We start from the raw sequence: 21296 nt of genomic DNA, 5'->3' as shown, positions 1-21296 counted from the left end.
GTTCCTCTTTTTTGTTTGTTTGTTGTTGTACCAACCAGCTAAATTGGTTCAGAGACATAAAATACAATAAAAGATAAACAATAGACTAATATTGTTTAAAAGTTATTACATAATTTCTGTTGCACATCTAACCTAATTAAGGGTAACCTCTGTATTTTTTAACCTGGATCCTCTTTACCCATGTTTTTTTTTTTTTTTTTTTTTTTTTTTTAACTGACTAATGGAGACAACAAGTTTTGAATTTGTACTGAGTGAAAGTGCTGCAGCTGGCAGCCGCAAAACAAGCTCCAATGTATCCACTCAGGGCAATTGTGCACCGCAGTGGTGTCATTAGGCCTGAGCGTCCAAGGCTTCAGCCCTGAATGTTTTATGAATAGCCACAGCTCTAAATATGTAGGCTATATATTTAAAAAAAAAAAGAAAAGAAAAAAAAGAATAGGCATAATAATATTTTTTTTTCTAATAATCTGTCATTCCATTCATACTTGTTCTTGGATAATATATCTAGTTACATTCTACCATTGTTAAGAGATACACATACATTTAACTATGTTTTCGGACTCTTGTCAATGGCAGTTGTAGTAGTATTGTTTCTGCTTAATATTTACTACTAACAACTACTCATATTTTTAACATCACAATTAATTCATCATGAATAAAAAAGTTTTAAAAGTATTTATTTTTATTTCTAAGGCTAAATAAGGTGCCAGAGCGCAATTATAAAGCATTAAAATAGAGTTTGTAGAGTTTGTTCATAAAAAAAATAATAATAATAATCCAGGATGAGGATCTCTATGGACCCCCCTACAAAAGTCAGGGCCAAGACCCCAATGTCTCAAATCCTACAAATCCCTTGGTGTACTGTCAATTTATATCAATTAAAAGTGCTTGTTTTTACCACTGACTGGTTCACATTATTATAAGTACCTGACAACTTATGGATAGGATCCCTTCTTGAGATGAAAGAATAAGATCCTTTTTGTTTAAGCAGAAACAGCCCTGAAATGGCTATCAGCAAACCCACCAGTCTCCATTTAAATGAATTGTAATTTTAGCATGCATAGAGCCAGCATATTTTTAGATATAACTTGGGGCATTCAGGGTTTTTCCAACCAAACCAGAGTGGGTGATTGTTGGAAAAGTGGAAAGACAAACCAGCACAGGTTTTGTGAGTTTTATTTTGTTTTACTGTGTTTTTGTCAGTTTGGTGATAGTGTTTTCTGGGCTATCTCTGGTTAAACAAAAAGGATTTTTCTCTTTAACAAAAAGGTCTGTATGTCAGACACATAGAATAACAATTATAACTTAGAATAACTTAGCCTGTCAGTGGCAAAAACAAGCCATTTCAGTGGATGTAAACTGACTTTGCCCCAAGTGGTTACATTGCAGTGTGTTTTGCTGCTGCCAGATGCAGCACTCTAACACAATACCAGGCCATTTTCAAAAATTGTCTCCATTTGTCACTTGGACACAAAAACATGGGAAAATAGAGTGCAAGTTTAAAAATACTTAAGTTACCCTTTAATGAGTGCCTGTTTTCTTGACTTGCTAACTGAAGCAGTTGTACCTGGAGTAAACATTTGCAGTGGTGGAAAGTAATTGATTACATCTACTCAAGTACTGTACTTCAGTACAATTTCCTTGCATTTGTACTTTACTTGAGTAATTGTGGTTTTATTCTGCTTTATACTTCTACTCCACTACATCTCCACTACAAATATTATACTTTTTATTTCATTACAGTTATAGATATAGTTAGTTTACAGAGTAAGATTTCACATAAAAACATATGATCATTTTATAAAATACAATGTATTGTTTAAGATTAAACCAGTGGATTCCAACCATTTTGCTTAACAAGCCCCTTCTGACCGCTTGGAGTAATTTCATACAGTTGTATCAGAACTTTTACTTAAGTAACAGATCTGAATACTTTTTCAACCACTGAATAATTACAGGATAGATGGCCCTGTGGCACTGATAAAACCTGATTTTAAATATCTTCATAATATCCTGTAAGGGGTGGTACATGGAAAGGATATCATGTAATTGAAAGAACAGAGGCTAAAGTCTCTGTGTATGTCCATCAACAGCCACTTCCTCCGTCTGTCAAGCTGTACCATGGAAATGAGTTGGTAAAGGCTAACTGTTGCTTTGGATGTGGTCATCAGTCAAATGCCTAAATGTTAATGAGGTCATTACAGAGAAACATGAATACAGTCCAGTTTTTGCTGTATGACAGGCTGCGGCAGTTGTTTTGTATCAAATCAAATACACCACTGTGACAACTGCTAAAAATAATCAACAAAGGCTGCACTCCTAAAAGTTAGAGGAGTGTCAACCAAACCAGGATGCTTTCGGTCACAAGACCTTGGGCTGAGCTGTGGTTTGGCTGAGTCATGCAGCAATTCATTACACAACACAGTAGAGAGAGAAAGTGAAAGAGAAGAGAAGGGACTTTCCAGCTCGGCAGCGTGGTGGTGCAGTGGTATGGTAGAGAACTGGTTAGGCAAACGCTTTGTAGCACATACACATATCCAAAGACACATAGAGAGCACATGTAAATGCACAGTGAGGTTTGGGGGTGGACATGACATTTTTCTAGTACATCACAGTGATAGATACACCCACATGGTCACTACATCATCTTTTTTTTTTTTTTGTCTTAACACCCTATGTTTTCTAACTTTTTATGCATGCTGTCGGCCATTTTGTGTTAAGGTTTTTGAAGTCCTAACCCTAAGATGGCAGTCACTCTTGGCATTTGCTTTCCACATGGTGCCCTCCCGCCTTTGTAACCCACAGACGGCACACTTGCTGATGGGAAGCGGCAAAGTTTACTGATGAGTCACTGCGATGAATTGTTTTTCCAAACTGTCAGATTTTTTTTTAGAAAATAAGAAAAAGCTTTGTTTTCAGTTGTCCACGCACATCTTGTAGCTAATCAATAGGATTTAAAGAAGTTTTAATAAGTACCAACAGCAAACAGCAGATCAATTTTCACCCATATAAAGCATGTTATCATTTTGGTTAATGTTAAAACTTAAAATATATGAATCTATAGTTAGGAGACATTGTAGGTTGTCCAAGGGAAGCATAAGAAGGACAAACAATCTTTGGACATGTTTTAAATGTATTGAAAAATAATACATACAGCTGTTTCAGTGTGACATCCTAATGCCAAAGTGTCCTCCAGTTTGTATACATACCCCCGCATTTTTACAAATCACTCTTACTGCTGTATGTGCACTTTCAGAGAGACAGAAAAAGAAATAAAAAACATTTACATAACTGTGAAGTTTTAAAAATCTCGCATACATTAAACTCCTTAAATGTGAACTAACTTGTCTGTGGCACGTGACTTCAGCTGCCATTTTGTGGCTGAACTTGGCTGCGTCTTGACAAAATGGCGATGAATGTTGCCTGAGCATAGAGCATAGCCTGATCTTTGTCGACAGAGGGGGTTGGTGTTTTGACATGCCGCTTATCACTTCACTGTACTTCCGGTGTTTATGATACAAACCACCAGGCATCTTTCCAAAATGCCTCACTGCCAGAAACAAAACATCAGTCAGGGACTTTCCAGGTTAGCTCTAACAATAAAACCCAACCCCCACTGTATGGAGTTCAGATAAGATATACTTTATTGATCCCCCAGAGGGCAAATTCAAGTATCACAGCAGCACAAGACAAAAAAGAAGAAAAAAAGAGAAAGAGAAAAAAATGAATAGAAATAAAAATTAAAAATAATAATAGATAAGATAAAATAAAATAAAATAGCTACATCGAGTTGTTGCACTGCATCAAAGTGCAGCCCTTAAAACCAGAAATAAAATAGACACAACAGGTGCTGATATGTGATTAGAAAAACTCACCTAACACCTAACCAGCATACAAAATTCTTAATCACCATGCTCAATTATGATGGAATAATCTAATTTTTTAGATTTTTAGGAGATAGGTTTTCTCCTTTTCATCCTACAGTGCAGTATGAATCATGTCAAGCCAAATGAACTTACAGGAAACCTGCAAACTCTGAATTTTCACTGTAGAATTAAATGCTAAACTAAACTAAATGCATATATTTTGCATAGACTTAAAATAATCCCCTTTAGGTTTGTCCTATGACTGCTGTGAAAGAACTTATGTGACACAAGGCTTGAAAAATACAAAAAACAAAACGTCTGATGCCACTGATCAGTCTTTAATTTGGGACATGAAACAACCTTTTTACATGTTGATCATAAATGAGGGTTTATGGTGTCAACTGTGTGCTGTCATATCACACTTTATTCATTGAAAGCAAAAAACAAGGACACGAAATTTAAAAAAAATATTGTCGAAATATATCCATCTGAAAAAAAATCACTCATATATTTAATTTGATTTATTTACAATACCTAATGTAATTTCAACATTCCGCAAAATAAATAAGAACAGATGTATACCACCGTAGTTTAAAAGGCCAAATATCTTACATTTCTAAAAAACAAACAAACAAAAAAAAAAACATTTGGGTCCATATTCTTTCATTTCAATATTTATACAAAAATATTTACATAAACTCCAGCTTGTTCTCTAACATTTTTCTCTCACATGCAGCATAGTCCTACAGAACATTTCTCTCACAGGCTACATCGAGCTGAAGCATAAAGTCACTGACAATAGTTTGTTACTGTGGTGTGTTTTCCTCAGTGAAGAGCTTCTCTCTCAGTTTGTAGTAGCTCCCTTTCTTGTCCATCAGTTCCTCGTGAGTCCCTTGCTCCTGAACTCTGCCGTCGCCGATCACAACAATCTGATCTGCCTTCTCGATCGTCTTCAGCCTATGAGCGATCACCAGCAGTGTCTGGTTGGGAAAACTAGCCAGGGCCTGCTGAATCTGTGCAGAGTCAATGACAGAAATGTTTATTTTACAGTGTTTCTCTTTTTCAGTAGAAACAGAGACAAAGGATGACAGTAGAAACATTTTGATACATTAGTTAATGTGTACAGTGAAATATAAAGAGATAAATAAAGATATATAAAGTTACATCATTTCACCAGACTTATCAGGCTTTGCACATTCAGACACATATCATTACATTAGTGCTCCTTTGGAAAAGTTTAAAGGAGTATAAATGAAAACATAAAGGACACAACTAATTTACTGAGAATGTAAATGATCGGATGTTAGTGAGCACATAGAGCATGCAAGATCAGTGACAGAGAAGTCATTAAAAACTATGTCATTTATAAGATGAATTAAATAACATTTCTTTAAGATTGGCCAGAAAAACCCATTTGTTATGATAAAGTTGGACATTTCTATGAAAGCCCCAGTGAAACCAAATTGAGTGTCTTTAGCTTCTGTACTGCAACGTGTTTCCCACTGAAAACAGAATATTTGATTGGTGCACAGTTATGAGGGGGAATTAAATGCCATTGGATTTCATTTGATTGGACTACTAAAAAGTGGGCAGATTAAGAGTTTAGTGGCACCACAGCAGACTGCTAGCACGGAGCCAGCCAGTGGCTCCACACACACCACCCTCACCATTAGATCAGGATGAGGGAGAAATTAATGAACGAATAAGTTCCAGAGAATGTAATGGCCTTGGCTACTGTGCTGACCATTGCCATCTTGGTTTTTTGGAGCAGGAAGTGACTATAATTAGATGAGAAAGTGGAGCTGTGGAGGAGAAAGGGGTGGATCTGACTCATAGACTGTGATGATGCCTTGAATGTAGCCTGTCTCTCAAGTGCCCTTGCCTTTAAGTATGTGTAACTTTAAGGCTTCAAGACCAGGCTGCAAATATGGAGCCAGCCTCAAGTTGGCACTTCTGCATTGTTTTAATTTTTCAGCCCTGTACGTTGTCACTTGATTAAATCTCAGCCACATTGTTTTGGAAATGAAAATAAAGGTTTGATTGCTGACAAGTGGGTGTGTCATGACAGTGAGGCCCAGATAGTGTAATGCTGACCAGGTAGTAATATGCATCTGGGAAAGAGAGGCTAAGCTAATCATGTGCTCCATGTAACATTAGTTGCTGAAGCAGTCTACTGTAAAATGCATTGCGCATAATCTGGAGCTGTCACAGATACCACTTTCCTCAAGTGAATAAATTCTAGTCCATGACCCGTAACCACAGTATTTTGGAGAAAGGAAGAAACACTGATGTACCATGCTGTTATTAGCTAGCTTCTATCTCTGTACAGCTACAAGTTGCAGACAGATTGATGGGTGGATGCCGTGATATTATTGGTTGAAATCGCTGAAATATCAATGTTGACATGAGTATGAGCTGGGTGGACTCTTCTGTGGGGCAAGTTTTGCAAAAATGTATCTTCTTCCTCTAGAGCTTTGAGCTCTGAGCACTAAAAACATGCAAAGATTTAATTTCTGTCAGTCAGGTCTTTATTATCGGGCTAGAAACTCAGTCCTATTCTACACTCATGCAGCACTTCCACTATACATTTACTAAATACGACTGCATGTTATCTGATATACAAACATAGTGACTTCTGGCCCTGGTTTGCACATAAATAGACACTACTGTGTTATGAGTTGTGACATACCTTATTTTCACTCTCAGCATCCAGAGAGCTGGTTATTTCATCCAGGATCAGGACCTGTGGCTGTCTCACTAGAGCTCGAGCAATGGCGATCCGCTGCCTCTCACTCTTGGATAACTGGCCGCCACCTTCACCCACCTCTGAGAAATGAACAACATTATAAAATCATAATAGGTGGAGATTCAAGGTGTGATGCAGAAGGGTATGAGGATTTAAAAACACATATACTAGAGGTATGGTGAGCCCCAGCCCCCTAAAATAATGCATGTGTTTATTTTAGTCTTTATAATGCACCAATTGAATCTACATGAATGTTTAAGATAACTAAATAAATGTTTAAAAACATCCATCTCTGCAAAAGATATTTCCTTCTTCATTCACTCAACCTCCCTCTAACATCCAAAGCAGGTTTCTACAGTATGCAGGCACTCAGGCATGTAACACATCACAAAGGGTGGTGGTTGAAAGCGTTCACCTGTATCGTAGCCTTTCTCCAGCTGCTTGATGAAGTCATGGGCGTAGGCTTTGCGTGCTGCTTCCTGGATCTCATCCAGTGAGCATTCAGCAAGTCCATAGGCGATGTTGTCTCTGATGGAGCCAGAGAAGAGCACAGGCTCCTGACTCACCACTGCAATCTGTTAAACACAGTCTCATCAGCTGAATGAATAACTCATGTTCTTTAAAAAAGCTATCTGTTATTCTTTACAATAGATTTCTTCCTGTAGGAGGGTAAAATAGTATGTTGCATTTGAAGCTATAAGCTATTTAAATTCAGATAAAAGACTAAAATTTTCTAAGACAAAGTGGTGTGCATTAGCCAAATATAAAAAAGCTGTAACGACTAACCTTCTTATGGAGGAAACGATGGTCATAGGATTTCAGTGGCTCATTGTCCAATAGGATTTCTCCACTCTGGTGCTCATAGAAGCGCTCCAACAGACTCACACAGGTGCTTTTTCCCTCTCCAGATGGACCCACCAGTGCAGTCATCTGACCTGACTTCAGCTCCAAAGACAAGTCCTGAAACAAGGAGAAAACAATGAACACAGAAAATTAATTTTGTGTCTGTAGTTTCCTCTACATACGTTTGTAGGTAACTGTAACTGCTTGGGAAGGAATGCCTGTGTTAATAATTCACTTCTGCTTATCACTTTCTTGTTTTTTTCCCATTATTCATATTTTTTTTCATGAACAGTCTTAATTTAAGAATTCCTCTTTTCTACCTGCCAGTCAGACCTCACCTGCAGCACTATTTTGTTGGGGTATGAAGGATAGGCGAAACTGAGGTGGCGGAAACTGACATGACCCGTCAGCTGATCGGGTTTGAATTTCCCCTCCATGCTGACCTCAGGCTTTCGGTCCAGGTACTCAAACACTTTCCCAGCAGCCCCCACCGAGTTCAGCATGTCACCAAAGATGTAGGTGAGTGTCTGAAAGATGGCAGTCATAAAACTGATTTTACTAAAACAGGTTTTCATTTATTAAGACAAAGTTGCAAAACAGTTTTGCAAGCAATCATATGCTCAGATTACTGTGGGACAGGCACAAAATGTCTGGTTTCTTAAAAGCTTTGAGCCGATGGCATACCCTTTCTTTTTAAAAAGCCAAAGACCATTTCATTTTTTTGTCTTTTATCTTTCAACAGTCATATATTGAATGCATGTGCCTACTAAGACCAAGCAGTTAATACCCTGATGTTGTCTCCAAGATCTGACTGGTAGAGGATGAAGGACACCAGGTTGCCAGTAGTCATCTGTCCACTCCGGATGAACAGCCTGCCATAATACAACATAAAGACCTGCATACCCAAACCTGTCAACTGTACACACACACACACACAGACACACACACACACACACACACATGCACACAGGAACAAATACTGTTAATTATGGTGATATGTGGGCCCCTGGGAACAGATTTGCAAGGCACCTCTCCTAAGTGTGACAAAAACATGCAGACTTTGTGGTGGGTTTACATCTCTGCTTTTGTAATCATTTAGTGTCTTTTTGCAGTTCCTTTGCATTTCTTTGTGGTCTTTTTGTGTCTCTTTGTAGTCATTTCAAATCTCTATCTGGCTGGTACGTGTTGATTTGACATTGGACATTTTGCAAGTGCAGGCCAGAGGGCCCCCTGGCACTTTGGGTCCCTGGGCTTGTGCCCAGTAGACCCGTTCAGTAATCCATCCATAGCTTAACACCACCTCATCTCCAACAAACATAATTTTAGAAAAAATTAAATAAAACTTCTCACCCTCCGTGCGAGCAGGTAAACAGCCGTTACAGTGTCCCGGAAGGTCTTGAGGTTGTGTGTTTCCATCAAGCGATTGTCATAGCGACGTGCCTCATGTTTTTCTGCGTTAAAGCTCCGTACCACGTGAATACCGGATACAACCTCATTCGCGACTTCATTTGCCAGAGCCATTGAATCCTGCACTGCCAGGGACAGCCGCTAAGGAAGAAGTAAAAAAGGACAATTACTGTGTATGTGTTTTTGTTTTATCTCAGTACTTCAGCAAAATCTTAATTTTAACAATAACAATAATTTCCATATGAAAGGGCATATCAGACCCCTGAACACTGGTCAAGGAAAAATAAATCATTGTGAATCTAAAAACATGCAGAAGGGCACATCAAATGGTTTATTAATTGTTTTCTCTTTCTGGGCATCATCTGTCTTTTGAGACATTTAAGGACCTCTCTGTTAAATCATTTTTAAATGAAACATTTTCTGATCAGTTAAAATGCCTAAGTGTCTTGGGAATGAATAGCTTATATATACATAATGTCAGTGGATCTCAATGTAAATTTGACATTTCTTAACCTGCTTTTACCTGGTGGTATGTGTCATAGATGTTCTGAATGAGGCCAGTGATGGGCGTCTCCATCAGTACGAGGAATGTTAGCTTCCAAGAAAGATTCATCATCAGGGAGATCATGCCCAGTGTCTTGATGAATGTCCTCAGCAGAACATTGACATTCAGACCCACTGTTCTTCCCATCAAGTTGGTGTCTCTAGACAACCTGGATGTGATGTCACCTATACAGAAAATGAATAGAAAAGATGTTATCTTGTCCAATATGCCGTGTCTGGCCTTGGGCTGTCCAGTCCAGTCCTGTCCTGTCGTGCACTGTCACTTTATTACTTCAGCCAAGGAGGTTATGTTTTCAGTTTGGCTTGCTTGTTTGTCTCTTTGCCAGCAGGATTACAAAAAAACAACTCGCACGAGTTTCATGATACTTTTCGGAAGGTTGTAGCTTGATCCAACCCATTAAATCTCTAAAAGGATCCAAATCAGAGGGCAAACACACAAATTATTTTTCACTTTCTTTATAACATTGCAAGTTAGGGCATGTGGTCTTGGCGGAAGTCTGGGATCTCCAAGTGTCATTCTAGTTCTGTCTCATTTTGTCCTAAAATGCCCCGTCTTGTCCTTTCTTTATATGTTATGTTGAGCTTTCATGTTCTGTTCTTCATGTGCACTGAGAAATTACTTAGACAGTATATTTGCAAGTTACTTTATGAAAGCCTTACCTGTCTTTATGGTCTCAAAGAATCCAATTTCCTGTTTGGTCAAAGCTCCAAACAGCTTGACCTTCACTCTGCACGTGAAGGCACTGATGGCACAAAGTAAGAGACCCCCTCTGCAGCCTGCACTCACAGAGCTGACCAATCAATCAAAGAGAAAGTACATTATGTTTTACCAGTGAGACATAGATTCATGCTTCTGGATGAATGTGAAGGAAAAGCATTGTCTCATACCTGCCCAGAGAGAACAGGCCCATGAAGAGGAGTGCAGATAAGAATTTATTCTGCTGATAGTGACTGCCGAGGATGTCAATGACTCTGCCAGTGTAAAAAGGGATGAACATCTCGCCTGAGAAGAGACAAAGGCACGCACACAGAGGTGAAGCAATATCAGGAAGGTAAATCAACATTAGATTATCATCATTACAAATGTGGTCCCGTGTATTCCAAGAGCAGACCACCACCAGCTCCTCCAAGGCTATTGTTTGTATTCTTACATTAATGTGAAGAATTTATGCAAATAAAGCAAATACTTAAAATCAAATTGATAGTATTTAAAATATTTTCCATTGTGTTCAAAGTTGATAATTCAACATTATCTCCATTATCGATGTGCTTCATTTCCTAAGCATCTCTTTACTCCTGAAATCATCATCATCATCATCATCAACGTCATATGCTGTACTTACACAGAACAGCCAGCGTCAGGAAAACAAGCCCTCCAAGCAGCAACAGATAGTCGGGCTTGTATAGGTGTAAAACTCTCATCAACAGCACCCTGGCTTTCTGCTTCTTCTCTTTACCGGCGGCCGCATCATCGGCGTCCGGGATGGTGATTTCCCAAAACAGTGCACCAGCCAGCGACGCTCCGGCACACATCAGCCAGCATCTCATATCCGCCAGCAAGCCACACGGAGTCTCCTCATGATAAAGCGCTTCGGTCCCGGTCTCAAAGACCGCGGGCAGCAGACTATGCACCGTTATAAAACGAAGCAGCAAGGGTTTAAGATGTCCGAGGCTGAGCAGAGTCACAGCAATTAAAGCCAGCCACCGGAGAGCCGCAGAAACCCAGAGACGCGCAAGATGCCCAAACACGTTGTGAGCCACGACAAATCCTGATGCGTAAAACAATGAAAGGTCGACGCAAACTGCTAAAGTCAAAGCAACGACGTTGCGGATTACTGTTGCTATATTACCTGCCATTTTCCAGCAATAGTCGTCCCCGTATGACCCACTCTGCCGCGAGACCAGCGTTTTAGTTTTCATCAACTTTCGGTTTCATTTTCTGAGAGCACCAGGGGTTTCCCTGAAATCCAACTGCAGAGCACCAAACTAAACTTTGAATCAGGACAATTTGGCATGCTTAAACTGAGTGGTTACACGTGAACTATTTCTAATTCCTTATTGGTATCTTCATCCTACCAGGATGTAAACTACAGTTATAACATATATTGTCAGTGTCTGGGACAGCATCCTCCCTTAGAACATAAAACAGCTTAAAGGAATGGTTCATTGTAAAGAAGTCATAAAGAAGTCATCAAAAAATATGTCAACACAGGGCTTTTATTTTATTCCAAATTTCACACAATCTGTGGGCACTATGCACTACAATAATGTAAATTTAAAAAAGCAGTAATTGTGTCCAGTCTGCAACTGTAAATCATGGAGGCAGATGACCAACTTAATCTAGTCTTCATATGGAATGAAAAACACCTCTGCTGAGTAAAGGAAAAGGGTGACATAATCCTGGGTGGTGCAAAAAACTGACTTTCACTTGTTGGTGAAATGTTTGTCAGACTGAACACATCACACAGACAAGGGCTGCTGCTAATGTTAGAGAAACTTTCTGTGGGAGTATTTATAGTGAGGCTTAAGGTATGTCACAGGTGCTGCAGGTTTTGTCAAATTTACTTTTTTTTTTTTTTTTACTCTGCCACTCAGGCCCATTAAAACATAAATTGGTAGTGCAGCCTCCTTGACTGTTTGATGAGCCTTGCAACAAGTTTAATGAAAGGAAGAGGCCTCTGATGACCTGGTGGCTAGAGAAAAACACCACTTGATAGACACAGTAACCATTTCCATGTCTTATGCTGACAGAATTACATGCAGGGATGTTGTCTCAGTAGTTTTTCCTTGGCAGAAAAATCAATAAAGGCCTGTAAGATTCTTGTTTGTTACATGTCAAAGTCTCTTAAAGCTACAGTTGGTTACTTTTCTGAAAATAACCAACAGATAATTTGTGAAAAAAAAATCAAGCCCCTCCTCTCCTTCCTATGCTTCTAATGGCATTTGCTAGAATCTACTTGCTGCACCAAAAACAACCAATCAGAGCCAAGGAGTCTCTAAAGCAGCTGTCAGTCATGTCAATCACTGCTCTTGTGCAGTCAAAATGTCAAACTAAGCAGCGCTGGGAAATAGGAATCGAGATTTTGTTACTGCATTCTCGCCTCAGAGTTTCCAGAACATATTTTAGTGCACTGTTTAGCTGCAAAATGTGTGTTTGTGATAGGTGGTGAGCCGCCCACCGCCTGGGCCAACTTTCTTATTTTATAGCTAAACAGCACATTGAAGCATCTTTCTGAAAACATCACTGCCTGAACAGAATCTTGATTTATATTTGATCAGCATTGCCTAGTTTGACAGTTTGACCACAGTTGATGAGCAGTGACTGACCCCTGAGTTAGAGACTCCTCAGCTCTGATTGTTGTGCAGACTAGTTTCAGCCTAGTCAGACAAGCATGAACTGATGAAGCCTCTTGGATAAGAGGTGAAACGTCTTCTAAGACAAAACCAAGTCCAGTTGCGTTCGATTCAATTGCCTTGAGATAACTATGACCTGGATGAATGAGAATATCCACAGGCCTCTGATTGTTTGTTTTCATAAGTGTGGTAAAAATGCTACAGGGCATTAGAGTGAGAAATGTGATTTTTTTTCACAGACTATTTGTCTCAGTTAGTGCTCTGTGAATATAGTGATTGTTTCAGCAAATATGACAAAAGTTTTTTTTTTAACCCACAAACTTGATCAGATAAATCTGATGATTTGAGAGGGCTAGCAGCTTCTAAATTACTAACAAACACAAAGGCTAAGGCTAAGGCTTGTCCAATATTTTTTTAGTTTACAAGCTGAATTAGTTGACAGATGAGCCAAAAAGTGTGAGTGTGGTGGCTATTGTGAGCAAAACAAAATCTAATTGCATTATGCATGACAGTGGCTTGGCAAACTAGCGATAAAAAACTGTATATGTATCACTGATCAAAGAAGGTGGGCAAGTCATTTCCAAGAATGACTTTCTCCTCTGTGCTGTGTTCATCAATGATGACGATATAAGCCACACCACCACTGGAGCCATCCCGGTTCATTGCCAAAGACAGAGCTACAGGCAGACAATAGGAGACAGAGTTAGACAGGTGAGGAGAGTTTTTATAGGTAGATATATTAATATGGAACAATAAAATGATGAGAAGCAGCAAATGTATGATTGCTATTTCACCATAATAAACAAACAAAAAAAACTGTCTATGGAAAAAAAAAAAACTTACTGTTGACAACAAACTGCTGGCACTCCTCCTTGCTCATGCCCCTGCGATACTCAGCATCAACAAACCCATAAACATATGAGCTGCCAGAGCCACCAATTGCAAATGGCTGCCTTGTTAGGAGACCATTAAGGGTTGCAAACACCTGAGAGAGGTCAGAGGGCACAGACACAGAAAGGAGAAAGACAGATCACAATATCATTCTGTATAGACACCTATAACATTAAGGGGGCAAAAAGCGAAATCGTTTCACCGCCAGGTTTGCTGTTGTGCACTGCCTGTGGGCCAAAACAAAGTGTGTCATGGCCATATGGTCATGAGTCACACCTCCCTCTACCTCTGCTCTCCACCCCCCCACAGCTTGGGTGCTGGCCATGAAATTGACATCTGTGTCAGTCTAAAACTAGCAATGACAGTTGTGGTGCACTGTGCCTGTGCTGGGTGTAAGATAGGGTCCTTAAAGGGGCAATAAGCGAAATTCATCATTTCTAGATTGAAGAAATTAAAAAATTGCGATGTGAGGAACTAGAGGTGTNTCCGGTCATGCTGCGGCTAACGCTCCGCTAGCCACTCCCAGCTAGCTCCTTTTGTTATTCAGGTTAAAGTGGGAAGAAGCAGCGGGTCTGTCGAGCAGCTGAGTGAAGTGGAGCCTGAGGAGGAAGCACCTGTTAGCCCCGGTTTCACTACAGGCAGATTCACTCGCTACAGGGGCGAGGGAATAAAACCTGAACAGCCAACTTAGTTTAGCAGTTAGCGACGTCTTTCACTCACTCTTGGTCTCTGCTGTGTTTAGGTATTCCCCTGCCTACTTCAGTGATGATGGTACCTGTAATAAATGTAATATACTTGCTGAGTTGGAGGCGAGGCTCAGTGACTAGAAGAGCTGGCAGAAGCGCTCCATAGCTGTCAGTTAACATTACTCCAGTAGCCGGTGGTAGCCGACTAGTGCTAACTGCTAACGCTCCCGGGAGCTAATGCTAACGTTCCTACTCTTCTATGTGAGCCCGCCAGGCCCGTGAGCCGGAGAAGAGAAGAAGAGAAGAGTAGGAACATTAGCGTTAGCTCCCGGGAGCGTTAGCAGTTAGCACTAGTCGGCTACCACGCTAACGTTCCTACTCTCCTGCGTGCCTGCGGAGAATAGTTAGCGTTAGCTCCCAGAGTTAGCACTAGTCGGCTGCCACCGGCTACTGGAGTAACAGCTATGGAGTGCTTCTACCAGCTCTTCTGGTCACTGAGCCTCGCCTCCATCTCAGCAAGTATATTACATTTATTATAGGTACCATCATGCCATCTGCCATCGCTCACTGGCTGTAGCCTTTTATAGGGAGGGAGGACCAAGGGCTCCAAGAGGAGGGAGGAGGCGGCGATTCACATGAACGTACATGAACGCGCAGCCGGACCGGCTTGTAAACAAGGGACTGGAGATCAACACAGAGAGAGGGTGAGGTCATGCTATACTCCAGATGAAATTACACCTCTAGTTCCTCACATCGCAATTTTTTAATTTCTTCAATCTAGAAATGATGAATTTCGCTTATTGCCCCTTTAAGGACCCTATCTTACACCCAGCACAGGCACAGTGCACCACAACTGTCATTGCTAGTTTTAGACTGACACAGATGTCAATTTCATGGCCAGCACCCAAGCTGTGTAAGTAGCTATGTACTTCACATTGTTGCCTCATTGTTATTTTGAGGCTGCAGGAAACGATTAAATTGTGCCATTGACCAACAAAAACCTGGTCAAAAGTCAGAATGGCACAGTAATGTGCCTACATTGGCAAGTTAACAATGCACATACACACTGCTTGTTAAACACAGAGGGAAGAGCTTATAGATTGTGGATAAATTAATACATTATTGATAAGGAAGTTATTAATCACATTCTCTAAAATGTGAACATAGTAGAGAGCAGAACAGACAAGGGAGACATTGTGGCATTTACACACAAGAAGCAAAATAACTTCAATGATTACTTCAGAGGCTTAACGTTAATTTCTGTTTCCTCTGTTAAATTTATAACTACAGTTTTTTGTTTTGCTACTGAAATGTCCCACGATATTTGCTGCAGTGACATTATGCCTCGAACTGCATTACTCTGTCAGAAAGCTGCTCACTTCTTCAATTTGACAAATCCACTATGTGAGAACAGTGTGCCAGGTACAGCCACACTGACTTTTAAAGGGAATGGGAGATGACACTCTGACTGACTGAATTCATGTTACACCAAAACCACACCTATGAATCATTAAGGGACTAAATACAACCTATTTGCCCGTTGCGTATTACTTTGCACCAGGATCATGTGCCATTTAACCAGCAAAAAAGTGGAGATGACTACATCCTAAATGCACTTGTGGCATAAACTTCATATAAAGTTGTTATAAATTGTTATAAATGGGTGTTGGCTAGACACAACCTGATCTCACAGAAATACGTGAAATGACCACGACCTCTTGACACCGCATTCCGTGGTGGCAGCACTTAATGGGTTGAAATTACCACGGAAACAATGCCAATGTAAAGTCAATTAGGATCCATTGTCGTGGTGGACACACAAATTCCCTGATTCAACAACGTCCTGTATACACACAAAAACACGAAAGTGTTCTTGATATTAAAACGGCAAATATATTCTTCTGTTATAATTTCCCACCAATAATAATAATAATAATAATAATAATAATAACATGATAGTTCTGCTGTACAAGATATTTGATATAGGCCTATTCAAATATTCAGTCCCAAAAACGCCATTTGTACAATACTAGCTAAATTATCTGAAATTAGCCAACATCCTTGCTTTTTTTCTTAGTTCATCTAGATGCAGTGTCATTACTAATTCGGCTTTACTAGATATTAGATATATTCAGTAGATCTATCTTTTTACGGCCCTATTTTACAAGCTGCAAACAAACCTACCGTCCTAAAAACGCCGTATCTAGCATATTAGCTAAAATATCAAAAATTAGCCGACATCTTTACTTTTTCTTACCATAGTTCATCTAGGTGCAGTGTCATTACTAGTTCGGATTTACTAGATATTAGATATATTGGGAATATATATATTTTTACAACCCTATTTAGAACCCTACATTGCAAATCAGAAGAACTACAACTATGTTGCTGATATGTATCAAGCTGCATGGTGTGGTCCCAGGGAATTGTAGTTTTTGAAAAATATAAGTGTTTTTTCTAGATTTGGAAGTTGTAAATACTGAATTGAGAGTACACTGTGGACTTTAAGGGGATGGTAAACACACTTGCGTAATCAGATTTTAAATATCTAATTTTTAAATGGGTGAAAATTAATTTTATCCATATTTTACCCATATCTGACAGCACCCCCAGTTGTTGACTACACTCACATGATAGTTGAGGTCAAGAGCTCTCTATAACAGTTGGCCCTATGTCTGTACCCCCTTTAGTTGCTGAGTTATAAGCCCTCAAACATGCACTGAGGTCAAGGTTCAAAGGTGAATGGCTGAAAGCAGGAGCCATGCAGAATCTTCATACTGACATATGTTACTCTCCAGGTTGAGACCTTTCCAATGATGTATTTGGTTTAGCTCTACGACAAAGTTTTGAGTTTTTCATTTTCTGGACACAAGCCATGCCAGGTGTAGTTTCAGAGAGCACTTTGAAGGCCCAGTGTATAAAATGAGTTTTGTTTGTTTCTTTGCTTGTTTTTTTCTTTTTTACTGTAGATAGTTACTAACATGAGTCATCCTCAGACAATACAATACTACTAAAAAGTAAACCGATAATAACAATAATGAAATAAGCAAAAATAATATTAAAATTATATTGAAATTTTAAAATGTATTTACAGAGTGGAATGGTAGCCTAATAGATAATTTAGATAATATTTATTATTGTTTAGACACTTTATTATTGCTTAGATACTATTTAGCCTATTATTATATTTACTTTTAGCATGTTCTTCTTTTACCTACTGTAGGCTATATGTTTTAATTTATTTAATAACAAATTTATTTTATGTTAGGCCTACATCTTAATATTTTATGTCATTTATAATAGTTTAGTTCTTAACTCCAGTGTTTCCTCAGTGGGAGCGTGTGTGCCCGGGGATGGAGGGGGGGGCGGCCGCTGGTTCTGTGGTGCTGGCTTGGGGTCCGCTCTCCCCTGGTGGTGGAGGTGGAGGGTGGCTGGGTTGCCGCGGCGGCCGCCTCCCTCCATGTGATGGTGTTTCCTCTCTGGTTCTTCTGTGCTCAGCCTTATTTTTTTCTTCTTATTTATTTATTTATTAGTGGCTTTTGGATTCGGTTACGGCAGACGGACGGTAATCTGAAATGGAATGAAGCCCACACACGGCAGACAGTAGCTACAAAACAGTAGTGGAATGCGCCCCATCCGCCCACAGCACAATGCTCTTAAAGCCCAATGCTATCAAAAGCTGGCAAAATACATTTATTTTATTGTATAGCCTTGACATTAACCTGTCATATTGTTGAGTTATCAAGGACACTTCCGTTTTTTTGTGTGTATACAGGAATGTTAAAGATATCATTGAGGAAAACGAGGTTTACGTGACGTTGTTGAATCAGGGAATCCGTGTGTCCACCACGGGAAAGGATCCTAACTGACTTTACATTGGCATTGTTTCCGTGGTACCGGCACGTAATTTCAACCCATTACGTGCCGGTACCACGGAATGCGGTGTTAAGAGGTCGTGGTCATTTCACGTATTTCTGTGAGATCAGGTTGGCTAGACAAGATCTAAGCAATCTAAGCAATTTTACTATCAATTTGGCAAAAGTTGCAAACAATAATTTTGACATCATTACGTTATTTTTCCCAGTTATCTTTCTTGCTTAGAGGAGCTGTATGCAAAATTCAGAGCAAATCTAACATTTAAGTCAGGATTGCCTACACACAATCTCAACAAAGAGGTGGTTGAGCTGGCGGCTAGCAGCTACCTGTGCTAAGAGAGCAAACAGTGCTAACACTGGCAACAGTCCTGACAGAGTTGATGGTGCTAACATGGGGGGAACTGGAGGATGGGTGTTACGCCTGCGTGACAACACCGTCACACAACTGTGGGTTGGGACAGTGATGTCAGCTGTAACTGACGTATGAGCGCAGTGCAGGGCTGGGGCAATTAGCTAGCCAGTGGGACACACACACACAGACTCGTATGCACTAACATGAACATGTGACCGGCCCTGCTAACACGATGAAGAAAAGAGAAGCTGGGATTACAACACACACACAGGGTGTGTGGCTTCATTCTCTGCTCAGGATGCTATTACTGCACTATATATTTACACTGCAAATACTTACTTGCTGCTAAAATAATGCTCTGAATGTCATATACAGGACCTTTAAGCTTGAAACTCTTCCCTCCAGATTGGAGTCAACTACATGTGTTTACTGACCTGTCCTCCATCTCTTCTGTCCCAGCCGGCCACAATGAGATGTGCAGACAGCTCCTCCTTGTACTTGTACGAGATGTTCCTCACTAGAGTTGCAGCTGAGCAAACCTGGGGGTCCTCATCTATCTCAGTACTAACAGAGGAAGACACAGAAAAAACTTACCGTAACAGTGTCTCCCATAAAAATTAAATGCGGTGTGCATTATAGTTTAGACTCACAAGCACTTTTGAAGGCCGATACAATACTAATATCTTTAGATTTAAGTGGCCAGTAGTGAAACTTGGTGATGAATGTTAAACTTTAAAGTTAAAATATTTCACTCAGTGGAAATTTCTGTATCGTATTCAGATTTGCTCATATAGTTTTAATGTCTGGCAGGATTAGAAAGCTTCACAAACAACATTTACACACTTAAGTGACATTATTATCTGAGCTCATAAATATATATATATATATATATATATATATATATATATATGTATAAAACGTGCAAAATAGAAGTCCTTACTCATTTCATGGGCTGTAACTGTGTACTTGGAATCAGGAGGCACCTCCAAACACATCACTATACTTATAATCCATATATGTTTTATATTTGATAAAAGGTAACAAGTTTATCTTTCTTCTAGTGTGTATTTACCTATGGACATCGAGCTGGTAGTTGACTATCTCAGCAATGGTCTGAGCATCAGCAGCAGAGCCTGACAGAGCACAGTAGATCTTATCATGGAGGGGACACAGCTTGTTCATCACCCTGTTCACCACTGATGCCCTGCGTGGAGGGATGAAAAGGGAGTGTGGATTGTGGGTTGTTCATACTGTGTAAATCTTGGCAGGTTCATATTTACCCCTTGTTTTTGTTTTTTTACATACTAAACATATGCACATTTCTCTGCACTTTTTGCATTTCTGGTTAGATGCTACACTGCATTTCATTGTTTCAGTAGCCTACATGTAGCCTAGACCTACTCTGTGAAATAACAAAAAAGTTAAAATTAATCCAAACAAGGGGGGGATTCTGCATGTCAGCGATGATGGCGAGGTGGAAGGATTTCGGGTCAGTATGCATGTGAACTTTAAGAATACCTGGTGTCTTAGTAAAGATAGTATTTTACAGGTAGAACTGGACACGCCGTGGCGTGCATGCAAACAGAAGCGCGCACACACACGCACGCACTAACTTACCCTGCAGACACTCGGGAATCAGACCCCAGCACGACCCCTCCATCAAACTCTATGGCAATGATGGTTGTCTACAAACAAAGGTAAAAGCATTAAATAGGCTATTTCAATAATTCACTCCACTCATCCGCAATTCCACATGCGGCCCAGAAAGTCACAAGGATTCAGCGCTGCGCACATTAATAGACAACCAAATTTTTCAAACATTACAAATCTTATACTCACCCCGGTTTTCACCTCCGCAGACAACCACTCTGGCCCCGATTCTTCCAACATGCTGATAATCTGGTTACGACAACAACGACTGTACCAGTCTGCCAGGGAAGTAATGGTGACGCCAGGCGCAAACCGAAGCGTTCAGTCGAGGTGTCCCGGTTATATAAAGTATAACGTTCTCTTGCTTTCGGAAATCTCCTTTACTGCTCTTAAATTGTTTACGAAGCGTTTGTTTTAGACCAAATTAAGCCTTCAAACATCAGACGGACTCCATGTTTTCCTGAATTAAATCGAAATTGAAAGTTAAGTTGTTCCTCTGCAACGAGCTGTTCACTCGCATTGAAACTACAGGAGTATCACTGAAATGTGCGCATATTTCAACTCAGTGCAGATCGTGTACATTGTAAGTATACAGTGGACTTTGTGATGACACAACTGTTTGATTGGATGGGCCAGAAAGTCATTCTGTTGCTACAAAACACTACATACATACAGCACAGTACGGACTAGAACACTTAAAGGACCTTAATATGATATGAGGCAACATTTCAGTAAACACGTCACATATCAAGGCAGCCATCACGGCTCACAGGGCCACTCAACTTAAACTATCAGGTTATACTTGTCAGCTTACCAAAGTGAAGTCTGAGTAAACTGTCAATTTATTTTGCACTGCATGTGTAATTTATGTAGACAGTAGTACCTTTCATGTGTCATGCTGTGTTCCTGTACTTATGATAAATAATAGTAAATGAGTTTTCGATTTTCATTTTTTTTTTTTCTGTGGAAGGAACCCCAGACCCCCCAGCACATTTGGTCTCCCACACTGTTGTCTCTGTGACTATGGCCTAGTCACAGATTCATTAAGATATTTGAAACATA

General features: G+C 39.9%; 3 protein-coding genes across 3 annotated transcripts in view; all 3 read right to left on the bottom strand.

Annotated features, from left to right (window-relative positions):
- Nucleotides 1-2777, bottom strand: part of hsd17b8 (hydroxysteroid (17-beta) dehydrogenase 8) — a 10067-nt gene extending 7290 nt beyond the window's left edge. The window contains exon 1 of the mRNA XM_050035208.1: nucleotides 2739-2777. Within this exon, the coding sequence (XP_049891165.1) occupies nucleotides 2739-2777 (39 nt within the window). The remainder of the gene's footprint in view (nucleotides 1-2738) is intronic.
- Nucleotides 2778-4183: 1406 nt separating this feature from the next.
- On the bottom strand, nucleotides 4184-11349 carry tap2a (transporter associated with antigen processing, subunit type a). The gene is made up of 11 exons (XM_050035666.1): nucleotides 10770-11349; nucleotides 10315-10429; nucleotides 10087-10217; nucleotides 9386-9591; nucleotides 8806-9003; nucleotides 8243-8371; nucleotides 7794-7982; nucleotides 7399-7572; nucleotides 7028-7187; nucleotides 6556-6692; nucleotides 4184-4879 (listed from the first exon to the last, which is right to left on the bottom strand). Exons 1-11 carry the CDS (start codon nucleotides 11344-11346, stop codon nucleotides 4673-4675), a joined length of 2223 nt encoding a protein of 740 aa, XP_049891623.1. The 5' UTR covers nucleotides 11347-11349; the 3' UTR covers nucleotides 4184-4672.
- Nucleotides 11350-11625: 276 nt separating this feature from the next.
- psmb9a (proteasome 20S subunit beta 9a) lies at nucleotides 11626-20761 on the bottom strand. The gene is made up of 6 exons (XM_050035682.1): nucleotides 20424-20761; nucleotides 20202-20269; nucleotides 19657-19788; nucleotides 19019-19148; nucleotides 13624-13765; nucleotides 11626-13457 (listed from the first exon to the last, which is right to left on the bottom strand). The coding sequence occupies exons 1-6, from the start codon at nucleotides 20472-20474 to the stop codon at nucleotides 13330-13332; spliced, it is 651 nt and encodes a 216-aa protein (XP_049891639.1). The 5' UTR covers nucleotides 20475-20761; the 3' UTR covers nucleotides 11626-13329.
- Nucleotides 20762-21296: the final 535 nt, after the last annotated feature.

Source organism: Epinephelus moara, chromosome 22 (assembly GCF_006386435.1).
Source record: "Epinephelus moara isolate mb chromosome 22, YSFRI_EMoa_1.0, whole genome shotgun sequence".
NCBI classification, from domain to species: domain Eukaryota; kingdom Metazoa; phylum Chordata; class Actinopteri; order Perciformes; family Serranidae; genus Epinephelus; species Epinephelus moara.
The sequence above is the reverse complement of the archived record's forward strand: the minus strand, read 5'-3'. Positions and strand labels throughout refer to the sequence as shown.